Here is a 17,523-nt window from a genome sequence, read left to right on the forward strand (position 1 = left end):
ATGGAACCCCGGACACAAGAACGAGACTTTACAGTCGGTGTTTCCCCAGAAGAAAGATCGGATACAGTACGGTAAGAAAGACTCGGAGTACAGTATGTGTATTCGGAAAATAAGAATCGGAAAACGACGAAGATAGAAGACGAAACGGTAAACATCGGAAATACTCGGAGTTTGCGACCAAGAACCGATAAATACGACGACGAACGACGTAAATTTGGTTAATAAAAGGATTTATTTTTGTCGTCTATTTTATGTCGAAATCTCCCGATTTCTCAAATTAAGTTCAGCGTTTATTTATCGAAACATCCGGTAAAGGACAGTTTTCATATGAAACAGTAACAAGAAGAAGGACAATCTGGAGTTTTTTTGGCCGGTAATGCGGTCTGGCAACACTTCTCTTTTCGGAAGCAGCCAGCTTCTGCTTGTTTCCGCAATATAGCGTTGCGTTTGGAAATTAAAGCAGTAAAATGCCCAGAATCGACAATGACATTAAATTGGACTTTAAAGACGTACTTTTAAGACCCAAGAGAAGCACGCTGAAGACCAGAAGCGAAGTAATGGAAGGCGAAATGGTTACTGGCGCTGCTCTTGTTGCTCCGGCGTGTAGCTAACCAGATTTCTTTTGCCTCTTCAGGTCGACTTAAATCGTTCCTATAAGTTTCGAAACTCCGAAAAATGTTACGAAGGCATTCCCGTCATCGCCGCCAACATGGACACCGTCGGAACTTTCGAAATGGCAATTACTCTTTCCAAGGTGAGTCGAAAATAAAAATAAATCCCTGCAAATTTCGTGTCGTCGCATCGTTTGATTATGCAAAAGTTTTTCGTACCGGCTTCTGTTTATGCGGTAGAAACAATTGTCGGTAATGTAAAATTTGATTTACACTCGTACGTTTACGTTTTTATTGGAGACTTTAAAGTAGAATCGAACTCGTGCCAGAACCCAAAGACGAGAGAAAAAAATTATTGAAAATAGATGCAGTTTGCTTTCTAGGTGCTGTCGGACTGCTCTGGTGGATGGAGATCTCGCCTTTCTGAAAGTGCTTTCAAACCGACAGGTTGGGCGTTGGACGAAGTGGAAGCGTGGTGCTGCCACAAATTTTCGTTTGGAAGTGCCAGTGGTCTTTTCTGAATGCCGGTCCTTGACCAGAGGAGTCTCACTTTTGTTGTTGATTCGCGTAGAGTTAACCCAGTGGCGTAAACGGGATAAAAGTATAAATGTAAAATGTTCTGCCTCTTACTACAAATACGAGCCTCGGACGATGGTAGAAAACGACACACAAAATATACCACTACTGTACTGTAATCACAGACGGAGTGGTTCGTTGCAATGATAGACGAAACAAAATCACACGTGTCATAGACGTAGTTGCAATAGTCACAACACACAAAATACGTAGGCTTGAAAAAAATTAGTAAATAGAGTCTGAGTGCAAGTTACTCGCATGCTGCCCCGGTGGTAAATATTTACGTAACACATAGGAGTTCTCTAAAGAATGCATATGCGTTGTATCTGAGAGATTCTGAAAACGATACCTAGTACAGTAAATCTCTTATTGTTTTTTAATTTATATTTGAGTTATAATATTAAACATGGGTAAATCAAATGTAAATTGTTCTGTGTTTGTATGTTCTAATACACTAGCAAACACTCAACATGTAATGCCAAAAGTTTCATTTTATTGTTTTCCGGCATGTCCACACCTTAAACAGAGGTGCCAAATATGGATAAATTTTGCTAAAAGACAAAAGTAAGAAATACAAATTGTTAATTTTTAAAAAATTGACATGAATAATTTTCTAAAAATATCCTTGTAAATTTAGTAAAAACAGATCACAATGGCTACTCTCTAAATCAGTGCAGATATGTAGTATGCATTTTATAGATGGGAAAAAAGTGAAGATCCAAGATGTCCAAATTTATAATCCAACAATCTATCCTGAAAAAAAAAAGCAATGAAGAAAATTGTGGACATGAACAGTCAATGAAGAGATATAAATGCCTAATGAACAGAAGGAACATTTTATTTGAAGAAGAAGCAGGAAGACACTTTGATGTAGCAATTGAAGACAATTTTTTAGACCCTAAAGAAAAACAAAAACGTGACTTTGGAACTCAAACAGAGGCTACAAACGAACAGTTTGGAGATGTAAGAATTTTTATTTGCATGACTAGTAACAATGTTTCTGAAACTCAAGTTTCCCATGTTAAAATGATTTCAAAAGGATGTGGAGAAAATCATAGGTCATGTCATTTTAGTGGTGTAGCAAATTTTCATGATGATAATTTTTAAAAGATCTAACATCAGTAGGATTCAATGTTTTCAATTTACTTTTAGACATGCTTCCAGTCCTGTTAGAGTTTATGAATTGTCTAGGGAAAATAAGTTACATATAAGTTACATTAAGTTACTATAAATCTGCTTATACTATAAAATATTTAATTGGAATTGCTCCATCAGGACTTATAACTTTACTTTCTAGTAGGTATGGAGGAAGAAGTCCAGATTTGTTTATAACAAATGATTGTTTTAAACCAAATTAAAAGCAGTTTAGTGGTAATGAAATGGACGAAACATACAAAATTGCTCGTGTAAGAATTCACATTGAGAGAGCCATTGGTAGAATTAAAATTTTTGAAATATTGAACTGTAGATTACCCATTTCACTTCTTCCATATGTAGATAAAATAATATTTGTTTGTGTAGTATTAGTAAATCTACAGCCACCAATTATAAGTGAATGAAATTTTTTTATTGTTAAAACACTAAAGAACTTAATACTATTTACACTTAATACTTAAATACTATTTACAATTGCAGGTAAATAATAATTAAAGTAGAACATTTGCATCTTCTCTAATAGTGAATAAATGAATGTCTCATTTATTTCCACTTTAAGGGTTCAAATGGAGAAGAAACCCTTCGGATTTTTCTTGTATGTGTTATGTAAATATTTTCCACCAGGGCGGTGCGTGAGTAACTTGCACTCAGACTCTATACTTGGAACTTGTCTGCAAAATAAAGTGGTGAATGAATGGGGTACTTATGTGCCAGTAGTATTTTCTTGCGTGTGGGTTGTACTGCCACATTAAGTATACGAGAGCTTCAAAACATTAGGGCCTGACATGGCACATACATTGCGTCATGGAACGTCATACTAAATTCTTGAACTGTGCTTAGATATATTAATAACTTGTTTCACAGTTCTAGTTATGCCTTGCCCTTGATCTAGCATAGTACTGTATATATCCTGTCTAGGGTTTGTTCCATCATTCCCATAAAAATATAATCCTATAAGCTCCAATCTAAATTTTAAATATGATAGTGCTCTTAACAATATATATATATTAGAGATGAGTGAATATTGCTTCAAATTTGGATTTTAACAGGATTTAAAATATTCAAATACGTGAATATCTTGAACACGTTAGCAAACTTAATTACCTCATATAACTTACTTAATAATTTCATTTAATATTTATTATTAAACTTGTTCTATTTATTTATCAATTCATTATTATGTAGAAAGTCAAACAATTTACTAAATTCTAAGAAATGAAACTTGAAGTTTTTTATTTTGACTTTGAGTACTTTCTTTTTAACTTAGTATTGTTATCTCAACTTCAATAGATTAATTAATGATCTTATTTTTGTCTACTGCATATTTTTATATATGAACAGAAACATTTGAACATGTTAAGGATGTAGTCTGCTACTTTTCTTGTGAATTAAAGCAGAAGTGCTAAAGACAAGGTTGCCAGATTGGGGTTTTTTCCCCCAAAATAGAGACTTTTTGAATGGGAAAAATGCAGAATATACATTAACATGGGGAATATATAATTTGCCTAAATGAAGAAAATTTAAAAAATTCTTAAAATACCTAATCAAGATGATGATACAGTGAAACCCTGGTTAATGAATGTCCTGGTTAATGACCAAATCGGTTAACAAACTTTTATTTTGCAAAAATTTTGTCTCAGATAACAAACAAAATTCGGATAATGAACGTAACAGTATTTTGTGTCAAATTTTTGTTGGTGTTAGGTATGTGCGAGTTAAGTTGGGTGTTACATTGCTTTTCCGAGTGTTTGTGCTATACTTCTTTTTTCAATTTTGTGATTTATATATTTAATCAATATGGCATCAAAGAAAGAAAAAAGTCATAGTGGCATTAGAAAACGACAACGCAATATAAACGGCAATGCGCTATCGCATTTGAGAAAAATTTTGATTAAAAGAGTAAGACTATCAACTTTAGATCAATTTCTTGTTCCTTACGTAAAGAGTTTGTTTCTTTGTTAAGTTATGACAACGCAACACTTGGGCGATCTGACTAGGGGGAATGCCTTCTGGTAGGTGTTTTTAAGGGAAACTGACCTCTATTTAGGGGTTACAGACGTGGAGAAATCCCGGAAAACTCCATGTGGCCAGCCTGTCTGAGCGAGGTGCAAACCCACGAACGAACTCCCCGTGTTCAAGGTACGAAGACCACTTAGCCACTGGTGGGTTTTTTTCCCAAAAGAGACTTCGACTCGAAGAATCTTCCGATGAAGTGCTAACCATTATTTTTTTTTTTGGAGGGAATTCTCTTTCTAAGCATTAAGGTTCATATATCTCCACTTTTCTGCCAGCAACTACAACAAACGAAGGTATATACAGTGCTATTTTATTAAACAAAGTATACATGTTTGTTGCATATACAGGTATATACAGTGCTATTTTATTAAACAAAGTATACATGTTTGTTGCTGTAATGATAGATACTACGTTTTCCTACATTCTCATCAAAGAAAATTACTGTATATTNTGTTTGTTGCATATACAGGTATATACAGTGCTATTTTATTAAACAAAGTATACATGTTTGTTGCTGTAATGATAGATACTACGTTTTCCTACATTCTCATCAAAGAAAATTACTGTATATTACAAATAAAATGACAAAAATTTTGGAGACTAGAACAGATTAATTGCATTTGCATTAATTTCTATGGGAAAAATTGCTTCAGTTAATGAACGGAGTCGCGGAACGGATTAAGTTCGTTAACCGGGGTTCCACTGTATATGATTTTATAACATCATCATGATCTTACTAAAGGTATAAAAATAAGAAGTATAATCAAATTGACTTTGCCTTTAATCTCATGTATTTCTTAATTTGAAAATTAAAAAAAAAGTGTTTATTTTATTGTAATAGGGAAAATTTTGAATTAAAAGAATGTTATTAAAATGTTCAGATGTGAACACCTCGAAGCCTAATATTTTAGTAGTATGCCAAACTACTGCCAGATTAAATCAGGCTACTTTGCTCCTATTATTTTTAATTAATTTAACTCAGATATGCCCAATGACCTATGAGTAGTACACATCAAAAAATTTGAACATATCTGTATGAGTCATGAAGTAGTAATATTATTATTAATTCTTGTTAGTTTAAGTTTGTCTTGTAACTGACAACTGCTGGTTTAATTGCTAGCAAAAGTTTTTGATCTGTGTAAAGTACTTACTACTACTACTACTACTACTACTACTACTACTACTACTACTTACTCCTGTCGAAGGTTGGCAATCCACATAGCTAACGTTGTCCTTGATATAGCAGCTCTGAATATCTCCATAGATGTACACCTGAACTACCTTGTAATGTCTTTCAACCATTGATTCTTTGGTCTTCCAATAGACCTTTTTCCTTGTATTTTGCCCTCTAATATTAGTCTAAGAATTTGATATTTTTCTCCTCTCATTATATGACCTATGTACTGTGTTGTCCTAATTTTGATGATCAGCAGGAGTTCTTTTTGCTTGTTCATGCGGTTCAGGACTTCAATATTAGTAATCCTTTGCACCCATGATATTCGAAGTATTTCTGTACAAATACATTTCAAAAGCTTCGATTCTTTTTTCAGTTTGGGAGTCCAGAGTCCAACTTTTGCATCCATATAGCAGGATGGAGAAGATATAGCACCTTAGCATTTGAATCCTCAGACATAAACTCAATTCAGATCTAACAAAAAACTTTTTCATATTCATAAACGATGTTCTGGCTTGTTCGATCCTTGCTCTTATTTCTTTATGTTGATCACATTGTTCGTTTATTATTGTACTGAAGTATTTGAGAGATAATACTTGCTAGATAGTGTTTCCGTGACAAGATTTGCACTTTTTCTTGTTTTTGAGAACACAAGAAGTTTGGTTTTGGTAAAATTCATAGAGAGACCATGCAGTTAACTGTACTTCACAATACGGTCCATCAGTTGTTGTAATTCTTCGGAACTACTTGCTATAACCACTGCATCATCTGCATATCTAATGTTGTTTATTAATTTGCCATTTACCTTGATCCTACAATTACTGTCTTCTAACGCTTCCTTGAATATGACCTCTGAGTATATATTAGAGGAGGGGGGTAACACACAACCTTGACATACTCCTCTCTTAACCTGTCTTATATTGTTCCCGAAAATATTCATGTTGACCTCATTGACCTGCGTGGACAATCCCGAATATTTTCGTGTTTACATTGGAACGTTTTTGATACGAGATGTCGCTAAGCGTCACAATTTTTATATTAAAATAAACTTTTAAAATATAATTTTTTTGTTTCTATATTATTCAATATATTTATTTTGTTTGTGAAACATAAAAAAATAATTTTTTACAATACAGTAAACACGATTATTATTTAAAAAAAAAATTTTTTTAGGTTTAACATTGACAAAAATTCAACATGGCATCACAGGCAACAAATAAAAATTTCAACATCGAATAGGTTAATTAACATGGTTTCAGAAGTTTCTTTTTCAAGTCTGACCTCTGCTGTTTGATGCCTGTACAGTTCACTGATGACATGCAGACTGCCTTTGTTAATGTCAATTGATGTCAAGATCTCAATCATTTTTTGGTGATTTACACAGTCAAAAGCTTTACAATAGTTTATAAAGCAGACATAAACATTGGCATTCATATCTCTGCATCTTTGAACTAATACATTTAAGCAGAAGAGTGCTTCTTGTGTACCAAGCCCGTTGCAAAATCCAAACTGTGTTTCATCAGTATCTAGTTCACATTTCCTGTATATATGTCTATGGATGATTTTTAAGATTTTGAGCACATGCGACACTAGACTTATCAAGCGATAGTCATCACACCGAGAAGAACCAATCTTTTTGGGTAGAGGAATGAAGGTGGACTTCTAGGTATTCTACCAGATTTATAAATAATATTGAAGAATTCTGTTAGTAATTTCAATCCTGTACCCTCTTGTTCTGCTATAGCTTTCAGGATCTCAGAATGAATTCTGTCATTCCCTGTAGCTTTGCCATTCTTTTGTATATTTATGGCATAAACAACCTCGTGTTTTGTAATCTCGGGAATTTCCTCGTTAATATCAGTTGTCGGTGGTGGATTATTGGGTCTACTGTCATCAAAAAGTTTTTCAATATATTCTTTCCATTGTTTCAGTTTTTCTTTGACGCCTATGACAATGTTATTGTTCTCGTCTTTAAGAATTGATCCAGGTTGTTTTCTGTGCTGGTTCGCCATCTCTTTTACTTTTTTATGTATGTTGAATGTGTCATACTTTTCTTGTAACAGTTCTATTTCTTTACATTTGTCGGACATCCATTTTTCTTTTGCAACTCTGCATTTCTTTCTTATGATTCTATTTAACTCTGTATTTTTCATTGTTTCTTTTATGTTTCCATCTGCTTTCCATAAGCTCCAAGATTTCTGATGTCATCCATTCCTCTCTTTCTATTCTCAATGAATCTGATGTCGTGTTCTTGTAAATGGTTGATATTGTACCTTATTTGATTCCAGATTTCATCTACTTGTTCATGCTGTGATGGTGTTTCTTTCAACAAGCATTTCATATTTGAGACCAATTTTTTTTCTTATTTCAGGGTCTTTTATTTTACCTATATCGATTTGCCTTGTTCCTTTTATTACTACTACTACTACTAGATTTCAGAAAATGGAAAAATATAATGTGAGGTTTGCAATATATGTTATTTTTTTATATCAATGATTAAGTATAAATTTTTGTTAGCAAAATTTTTGTTAGCATGAACAAGTAGATGAAATCAGGAATCAAATAAGGTACAATATCAACCATTTACAAGAACACGACATCAGATTCATTGAGAATAGAAAGAGAGGAATGGATGACATCAGAAATCTTGGAGCTTATGGACAGCAGATGGAAAAGTATTATTTTTACAAGTGTAGTATAGAAAAAAGACTGACAATAGCATTCTTAAATAACTTTTAATTAAAACTTTCATGTTTAAATATGAAAGTTTTAATTAAAAGATTAGACAGTACTACTAGTCTCTCTCATAAAAATTTGTCGCAGAACTTTCTCGACAGATGGTGTAGTTGATAGATGGATCAAAATATTTAATTAAATGCACAAAACCAATTTTGAATTCCAGAATAATTTGATAGAATTAGTACTTTGTTTTCCTGAAACTACATCTTCTGTAAAAAGAATGTATTCACTGTGAATTTTCTGTGGTCAAAATAGAAGTCAATGTTAATTAATTAATGAAGCCATGAAATCAATGCTAGTTATAAAGCAAAATTGTGACTTATAATGTGATAACTGGTATGATAAAATTGTGACCAAGTGGAATTTATTAATCAAAGTAAGTTCATCTGAAAAATATACTTTGTTTGATCCTGGAAAACCTTTAAATCAACATGACTATTAAATTTGATATGTTGCAATAAACATAATTATTACCTTAAAAACACTTCCAGTAGATAGCCTTTTCAACATAAATTTTCAGCCTTTTAAATGGCCCTCTTCAGGTAGAAGATCGAATGAATTTTGCCAGGTGAGAGTTGTGTTTCTATAAATTTGAAAAAATGTTTAAAAATTGACAATTGATACCATTTGATTTGGGTCCAACATATTCAAAAATTCAATTCAGATTCAAAACATATAAAAACATTTCAAATAATAAAAGTTTAAGGTTAAAGTTAGGTTGCATCAAATTTGACATACTCTAATATTAACTTGAACTTTTATTATTTGGACTTTGGTTGTCAGCTTTTTAAAAATTTTTTCAAATGTGTAGGAACTCAACTGTTTCCAATCAGGCCAAATTTTATTTAATCTCTTCAATTCAATCAAACTTGTTTTTATACCTGGGGGACCACTTAATTAAGAGACCAAAAACATCTGTATGCTAAAGAAGCTATCTGCTGGAAGTAGTGTTTGAAGTGTTTTTAATGTAATAATTAAGGTTTTAGCTTCTGTGGAGAATTGAGTAATAAATACAGTTTTTCTTTTATTAGATTTTTGAAAACAAAAGCTTTGAGTGATTTATGTATTTTTTATGCTGCTAAATCAGTATAATAATATATTAACAAATTTCCAATAATAATAATAATTTTAATAATAATTAATAATAATGGAATTTTAATAAGAGGACTTTTATTTATCAGCTGCAAATGCCATTCTGTTTTAGTGTCAATAAATTATGGTCAGTCTAATAATGAGTCATTATTCTTTTAAACATGAAATGTATTTAATTATAGATTATGAAAAGTTTTTCTTTAATTTCTAAAACTGACTGTATTTTTCTGTTAGTTATATATCAAATAATAATTTTTGTATTTTATTAGTATGGACTGTTCACTGCCATCCATAAGCATTATTCAATTGATCAATGGAAAGAGTTTGCAGCTAATAATCCACAAGTTTTAAAGGTTAGTTTTCTTCTTTTAGTGTATATATATAATAATGATAATGATGATAATTGATAATATAATTAAAAGATGGTTTATTTTATAAATGATTCAGTCATATTTTTCAAAATAAATAAGTTGTTTATTTCTTATTATTATTGTAGCTTATTTCAATTAAANACTGCGAAATTATACCCCGACTTATGCGAATTCGACTTATGCAGTTATCGCTCGGTCCCACCTATCACGTAAGTTCGGGGTATTACTGAACTTACGTGATAGTAATAGTATATTGAAGATGACAACACAAATGCTCAAAATATGTGTATATATATATATATATATATATATATACACATATTTTGAGCATTTGTGTTGTCATCTTCAATATACTATTACTATCACGTAAGTTCAGTAATACCCCGAACTTACGTGATAGGTGGGACCGAGCGATAACTGCATAAGTCGAATTCGCATAAGTCGGGGTATAATTTCGCAGTTTATGTAAAATCCAAGTCGGATGTATGTAAGTTAATAAATGTTCTTGTTAATCTTATCTCGTCTTTTGATTCATTCACGGTTATAAGAAATCACCACGTAGAGTCTCTCAAATCTCTGTAGATATAACAACACAGAAATAAATAACACAAAATAAATTGTAGCTATGTGTTGATTCTGTGCGACACGTTCGAACATGTAAGCTGAGTGTGGGGGAAGTGAGTAATCAAGAGTTGCGTGGCGCTCAAACAAAAGACAAATTGACGAGATTTGAAAATCGCGTAACTCCAGGTTCGCGTAAGTCGAGGTATTACTGTATCTCAAAAACTGGGATTGTATAAATATATCACTCATAAAATCAACACCCGCACATAACAAGAAAAAAAGGAAAAATTTACGAGCGTTTTCATCTGTATGAAATAGACATCCTCACGTATATATGATATTGAACAAACAGCTAACAAAAATAGTGTGTTTTTTAAAAGTTTGAATTGATTACATGATTCAAATACATTACGTTAAAATTTATATGTTCAGGATAAAATTTCAAAATATGTATATCATCCAAACAACAAACGAATAAATGATCAATTNCAAGAAAAAAAGGAAAAATTTACGAGCGTTTTCATCTTTATGAAATAGACATCCTCAGGTATATATGATATTGAACAAACAGCTAACAAAAATAGTGTGTTTTTTAAAAGTTTGAATTGATTACATGATTCAAATACATTACGTTAAAATTTATATGTTCAGGATAAAATTTCAAAATATGTATATCATCCAAACAACAAACGAATAAATGATCAATTAATTTCATGTTAATTACTATGATCTTAATATCCTTTGTAGTTTAAATTTTCATTATTGCAAGTTTATGTCAGCAGAATCTAGTTCAAAAATGGCATGCCATGCTGTGGATAGCATGTCCATTTCCTTGAAGTTAATAGCGACTTCCTGTTTAATTGCATGTAGATCTCAAGTGCTTCAAGGTATTTGAGTCGTGTTTTATCCGACACCGTGTACCAATTTTGCGTTCTGTAGTTCAACCCGGACTTCCTCACTAACCCGCATACATTGCTAACATTGTGGTTGTCAGCTTTTTTCTTATGGAATATTCCTGTTCCTTCATCCTCATGATGAGAGACCTCTTTCAGTCGCTCCAATGTATATTAATGAGCGGTTAACTTGGTCATCGTAAAGAGGTATGGCATAAACCCATGGAGAGTATGAGTCATGTTTATGGTTTTTATCATTTCTGATGAGAGAGAAGATTGTTGGAATGTGTCAATATGCTATGTGCATTTTAGTGGTCCTTGCTATTTCTCTGTATATATTAGAAAATGTTTTGTTGTATGTGATAACTTTCATTCATTCTACATGTAGATTAGTTCTGTTCCCCTTATTTGTATATTGTTTTATAAGATGTTTGACCAAAGAGGATGGGTATCCATGCTGTGTTGCTAGGCCCTTCATCCAAGATAATTCATTTTTCTTTTCATTTTGCTCCGAACAATGTGTGAGGGCCCTTTTTACCAGAGATCGAAAAACAGAGACTTTGTAACAATAAGGGTCATGTGAATGGTTAGATATAAATAGAGTTGTATATGACTTTTTATGGAAAACACAGCTGGACAGATGACCATGCTTCATATTAATGTTGATATAAAAAAAATGTACTGTCGTACGACTCTCTTGTTCAACTTTTAGTGACAGGCCATAGGGATTATCATTTAAATACTTAAGTACTGAATCCAGGTTGGGCACCTTGTTCCATACTATGAGAATGTCGTCAATGTATCTGACATACAATGCTATGTCCTCATGAAATTTAGGTAATATGGCATTCTTGTGTTTTCTGGCCACTAATTCACAAAGCATTTTTGGATATTGGGCTACCCATAGGTACACCCTCATCTGTAGGTAGGTGACATCTTTGTATTCGAAGAAGGATGAGTGCATCATCAAGTGCGTTAGATCTAACACATCAGGGAGATACTTATAAGTGCCCTTTATCTTGTTATGTGCTGGTGTTGGTTTTATGAGTGATATATTTATGGTGTTTTTAATTCTTTAATGCATTGGTTCTCAAATCTGTTTTAAAGTTAGATTTTTGATTATAAAAAAATTTTGCTTTAATTGCTTTACAAAAAATATTTTTTGTAAAGCAATTTTTGCTTTAAATAAGATAATACAATCTTGCTTTAAATAAGATAATACAATCTTAATTTCATAAATAAGCCTTTAAAATTGCCAATAGAAAAGATATTTGCAAACAATCTATTTTTATTTACAAACTATACAAACTTGACATACCATGCTTTGATACAAAGTAACTTTGTTACAAAATAAAAGCAACATTAATAATCACCAGCAAATGCAAGTTTCTATTATAAATGAATACATGGGCATACATATATAAAATATATTTATATTGAAGAAATATCTGATTTAAAATTGCCAATAGAAAAGATATTTGCAAACAATCTATTTTTATTTACAAACTATACAAACTTGACATACCATGCTTTGATACAAAGTAACTTTGTTACAAAATGAAAGCAACATTAATAATCACCAGCAAATGCAAGTTTCTATTATAAATGAATACATGGGCATACATATATAAAATATATTTATATTGAAGAAATATCTGATTTATGACCGTGATATGATGTGCTAAGTAGTTTGAACATTAAACTGACTATATTAATAATAAAAATAGAATACACTTCAAATAATATAATAATTTTCAAAATTTAACAAAAATAAACACTTGTGGTTTTCAATAATCAAGTACCCTTGAATTTCCATAGAATATTTGTGGAACACTAATTTGGAATCACTGGATTAAAGTGTTATCAAGAATGAAAACTTTAAATGAAAATCAAATTTGTAAACTTGCATATAGTAGAGTTCTAACATAATTCAAACAACAGAATATAATTTAAAATAATAATTATGCTTTTTATAAACATATTTTCAAAATTAAACAAGCTTTTTAATTTTAAAACTTTTTCCAAAAATTACTACATTACTGTATTTATACTGTGTATATCTTTTCGTCAGTGGCATGCAATGACATTTGATGATAGAGAAGCATAAAAATTATAAACAAATACTGGAAATGACAAAAATAAACAGTTATTTATTTTAATTTTAAAATAGATACATTGCCATGAAACAAAGCTGTAAGAACTTGTTTATGAAAATAATTGCACAATATGTATTTATATTTTAGAAAATACAAGGGATGCAGCACTTCCACAGCTTCCATGGAAACACCACTGCTTTTCATTAGTAAAAATAAACAACAGAGAATTAATTTGTAGTCATTTTTATTTATAGAGTCTCTTGTGTAAAAGTTATTAATGATAGTTTACATTTTAAGATGCTCTGCCAGCTTGTCCACATCATTAATATCAGCTAGTTCATGGATTAGCCCATTAAGTGGATTGGCCCAGTAAGTGTTAAACAATTAATCAAGTAAGTTCCAGTCAGTGGATTTGCTGGTGTACTTAGTGGCTTTCTTTGCAGGATCATTGCTTTTAATGACAATTTTGATTTATCTGTGATTGTGCATACTGTCTTCCTCCATAGTAAGTTCCAGTCAGTGGATTCTAAAATAGGGGTTGTGCCAGGGGCACCACTAGCTGTTTGAATGCCCGTGTGCAATACCGATTATGACGCCCCCTGTTTAACTACGACTACCTACGCTGAGCTTGCCAGAAAGGTTCTTTAGTGTTGTCTCATAAGGGTGTGAAAAAAAATAAATACTTTACAAAGAAAAACTATTTATTATTACTAAATTATTTTTGTTTATTTAAATGTAAAACCATATAAATATTTATCTACAGAAATTGAACTCTTCTTGCCTTTATGTTTGCGAAATCTGCTATCAATTTTCTTGTATCCAAGCTGTCTAAGATTACATATTCAATTGAAACTACAGCTAAATTACTTAGTATTTGCTGGTGCATTGTTGATCTTAAATAGTTTTTCTATAATTTTTAACTTTGAAAAGGACCTTTCACCAAATGCAACTGTAACCAGCAATGTAAGTAATATTCTTAGTGCTATTGCTGTGTTTGAAAATGTTGAAATTAAATAGTAAAAAGATATTCTAATAGGGTTTGTGGATCATTAGACTGGTTTTATGGAAAATGCAACTTTAAAATATTGATTTCATTAAACAAATCAATACCGTCAATGTCTGCTTCACTACTCGAATCGTCTTTAAGCTTCAGATTTAAATCCTAACCAAGTTAAAATATCATTAATTATACTTAGACCCATGTCAGAAGAATTATTATAGAGGTTGCGGCCGATGTTTTGAACGCGAAAATGTGTACATCAGACGTTCAGTGCTGTTTTCCTATAAGCCTAGAAGTTTGGCAATGGTGTTTGGGACGTCAAGCATGATTCCACTGACTATCCAAACACCGTTGTCAAACTTCTAGGCTTATAGGAAAGCGGCACTGAACGTCCAACGTACACGTTTTTGCGTTGAAAACGTCTGCCACAACCTCTCTATTAACAAAATAATTGCGATTTGATATGCGATAGAAGTATTCGAATGTGTACAAGTACAAACTGAGAAGGAAGCTCTGTGGGGATTCCCTATTTTCGCCAGTCCTGTCAGTTCTGTCATAGAGCATGACTATGGGTACTACTTGGCTTTCGGGTGCCGCTGGATGGTTCAACCTGCCGACAGACGTTTCGCATTGCATCTTAATTCTGATAAATGCCAATAGAGGAGCTGTTAACACTATAATATAAATAAGAATATAGTAATTGCGCGCCAGTCGGCGTTTTTTCTCTAAGCGAAGACATTTCTTATGCTATAAGTAGGGTGGGTATTATGACAATGACTTTTAATATTATGTGACCGATCGCTCGATTTGCCGCCCCCTGGACATGCCGCCCGTGTGCGGTGCATGCCTTGCACACCCGCTTACGGCGGGCCTGGGTTGTGCCCAGTGGTTGACAAAACAGATGTTCACCCAGTTTTTTCCCCTCACACAGAAAAAAGTGGGGAGGTGGCTGGAGTTAAGCAAAACTAGTTGGTTCCTAGATGCAAACTCACTCACCCAGTATCCCCTGCCATCCTCCTCTGGGTTGTGTCAGATGGGTGACTTTGCATTTAAGTCCTCCCCAATCAGCCAGGGAAATGAGCCAATTTTGTCACTAATTATCTGTAAATCCTGGATAAGCTGGTCAATGGATTCAAATGGGGAGCAGTAGGCAGAAGTAAGATAGATAATCAAGCTATTGTGTATTATATAGGTAGTGATGGCGTAAATAGTCAACAGTTCCGGGCAGTAGACGGTGTTTGTTTTTGTTGCAAGAGAGGATGCCCATCTTTGTCCCACTGCTGGTGTTGTTAGAGGAAGGACATTCCATCCTGCAAAATGAACGATTGACTTTTTCACATGGTATGGTTTTTGTAAAAGGATAATGTCCATGTTATGCTCTTCTGCCATTTTTATCACCAGTGAGGAGGCAGCCTAAGATCTTTGGACATTGATTTGAAGGATATTCAGTTTGAACTGAGTATTGTTAGCAGGATTACTCATGTTGGGAGTCCTGTGTGAGGTGTTATTACTTTTATTACTTGAATTTGATATACAGTTGAGCCTACTGACCATAATTGGTTCGTTTAACAAGCTAAGGTCTTCATCATCTTGGTTATTGAGCATTCCTGGCTGTAAAGTGCGTGGTCAGTTGGTATCGTTTGCTCTTTTGATAGGCTTTTGTTCGTTTGCCTGCAATTTATGCAGCAGGGGACTTCGTCTCTTTTGGTGCATTCAGTGAAACAGTGGCTCCTGGCACAATGCCTACATCTTTGTAATTCGATGCAGTCTTTTGCTATATATGCAAATCCATAATATTTGTAACAACAAAGCAGGGGTATGTAATCATCAACTTTGATGCTCCCCAAGAGATGGAAATATGCTTTGCTGTAATTAGTGTATCTCGAATCGTTGGAGATACCATGAGAATGATGTGGTGGCATCCCTCCTGCACTCTTCCATTTGACAGGGTGAAGCTAACTTGGCACTGGTTGGCAAAATAGTTCCATGTTAGGTTATTCCAAAGCAATCTGTTTTGTTTATAAATCATTTTCATGACTTTGTCGTCTTCTACAGAGTTAGGGATATTTATGAGGATTACCCAAGGCCTCCTTTTCTCTGTCATTCAACAGTTTACATTTTCTTTTATAGTGGGAATGTTCTCTATTGCCATTCTTAATTTCTCCCCTTCTGTAGAGCTTCCCACTCTTAGGCACAGTCCATTCCCTTTAACATGACTTGGCTTCCATCTGCAGATCTTCAGGGTAAACATTTATAACAAGTATATCATTTTTAAGTTCCTCCACATTGATATCTTGTTCCCCTTGTTTCAAGTAGATTAGCAGGGCATGGTTACCCCCAGTTTATTCTGTGTCCACCTTGTTGTAAAGGGTTTTTGATATGACCCTAGTAGTGCTGCTGGGGCATGTGTTGAGTTTTGTAACCTCGGCATATGATTGCCTGATAGAACTCTGCTTCACGCTTGTTTTCTTGGAATTGTTGCATAGTTCCAAGACAATCCCATATAGTTGGTTTATGGCAGCAAATAACAGAGAGGCCTGTTCTCTGATCTGAAGCCATTCTTCCTTTACTGTGCTGGTAGTGTGTTCTGGACACAAGTCTATTATTCTCCCCTGCTGCAAAGCAGCAGACTTGATAATGGAGTCTTCAAAGTTAGTGGAATGTTATTGACTAGACTCTCCTGAGCTATCCATAAAGTAAATAAACAGTAGACTGTTCCACCAAGGATTTAAATAATAAACAAATAACTGGTTGTTAAAGAGCTGCAATGAAAACAAACTGTTAGAAACTGCTAGCAATTTCTAGAAGATTCCCCAACTAAGGGTGCGACTATGCAGACGCAAGTGTGCGAATTTTCCGAGCGAGCGAGAATATGTGGCAAGAAGAGGTGAGACACGATAAATATCAAAACCTGTCAGATATGTGCGAGAACCAGAAATTTGCTCTTGCTAGCATTATTTCTCGTTTCTTGTTTGTGCATGGTTTTCCTTTGTGAAAACTAAATCGCTTGCAACCTCTCGCTCGCTCTAAATTTGTGTCTGCATAGATGCACCCTAACAGCCAGATGCCACTACAGTGGTACCTCAGGTTACGAACGCCCCAGCATACGAAATTTTCAGGATATGACATGAAATTCGAACATATTTTTGCTCCACGATACGAACAAAAACTCACCATACGACGTTACATTAGTTCGCATTTTTCATTTGTTTTTCTTACTACAGTTATTTTTTTAA

At 33.3% G+C, this 17,523-nt stretch overlaps 1 protein-coding gene across 2 annotated transcripts in view; it reads left to right on the forward strand.

The window, feature by feature from the left end:
• The first annotated feature begins 362 nt into the window (after positions 1–362).
• LOC111637199 (GMP reductase 2-like) overlaps positions 363–17,523 on the forward strand; it is a 44,931-nt gene continuing 27,770 nt past the window's right edge. Inside the window, exons 1-3 of one of the 2 annotated variants that reach the window (XM_023382629.1) lie at positions 363–554; positions 635–754; positions 9,633–9,716. In XM_023382629.1, coding sequence (XP_023238397.1) covers positions 468–554; positions 635–754; positions 9,633–9,716 — 291 coding nt within the window. In that variant the 5' untranslated portion in view covers positions 363–467. The remainder of the gene's footprint in view (positions 555–634; positions 755–9,632; positions 9,717–17,523) is intronic. The other variant, XM_023382630.1, reaches the window with a different exon arrangement.

Source organism: Centruroides sculpturatus, unplaced genomic scaffold (assembly GCF_000671375.1).
Source record: "Centruroides sculpturatus isolate CEXI.00-Female unplaced genomic scaffold, Cexi_2.0 scaffold900, whole genome shotgun sequence".
Classification (NCBI taxonomy): Eukaryota; Metazoa; Arthropoda; class Arachnida; order Scorpiones; family Buthidae; genus Centruroides; species Centruroides sculpturatus.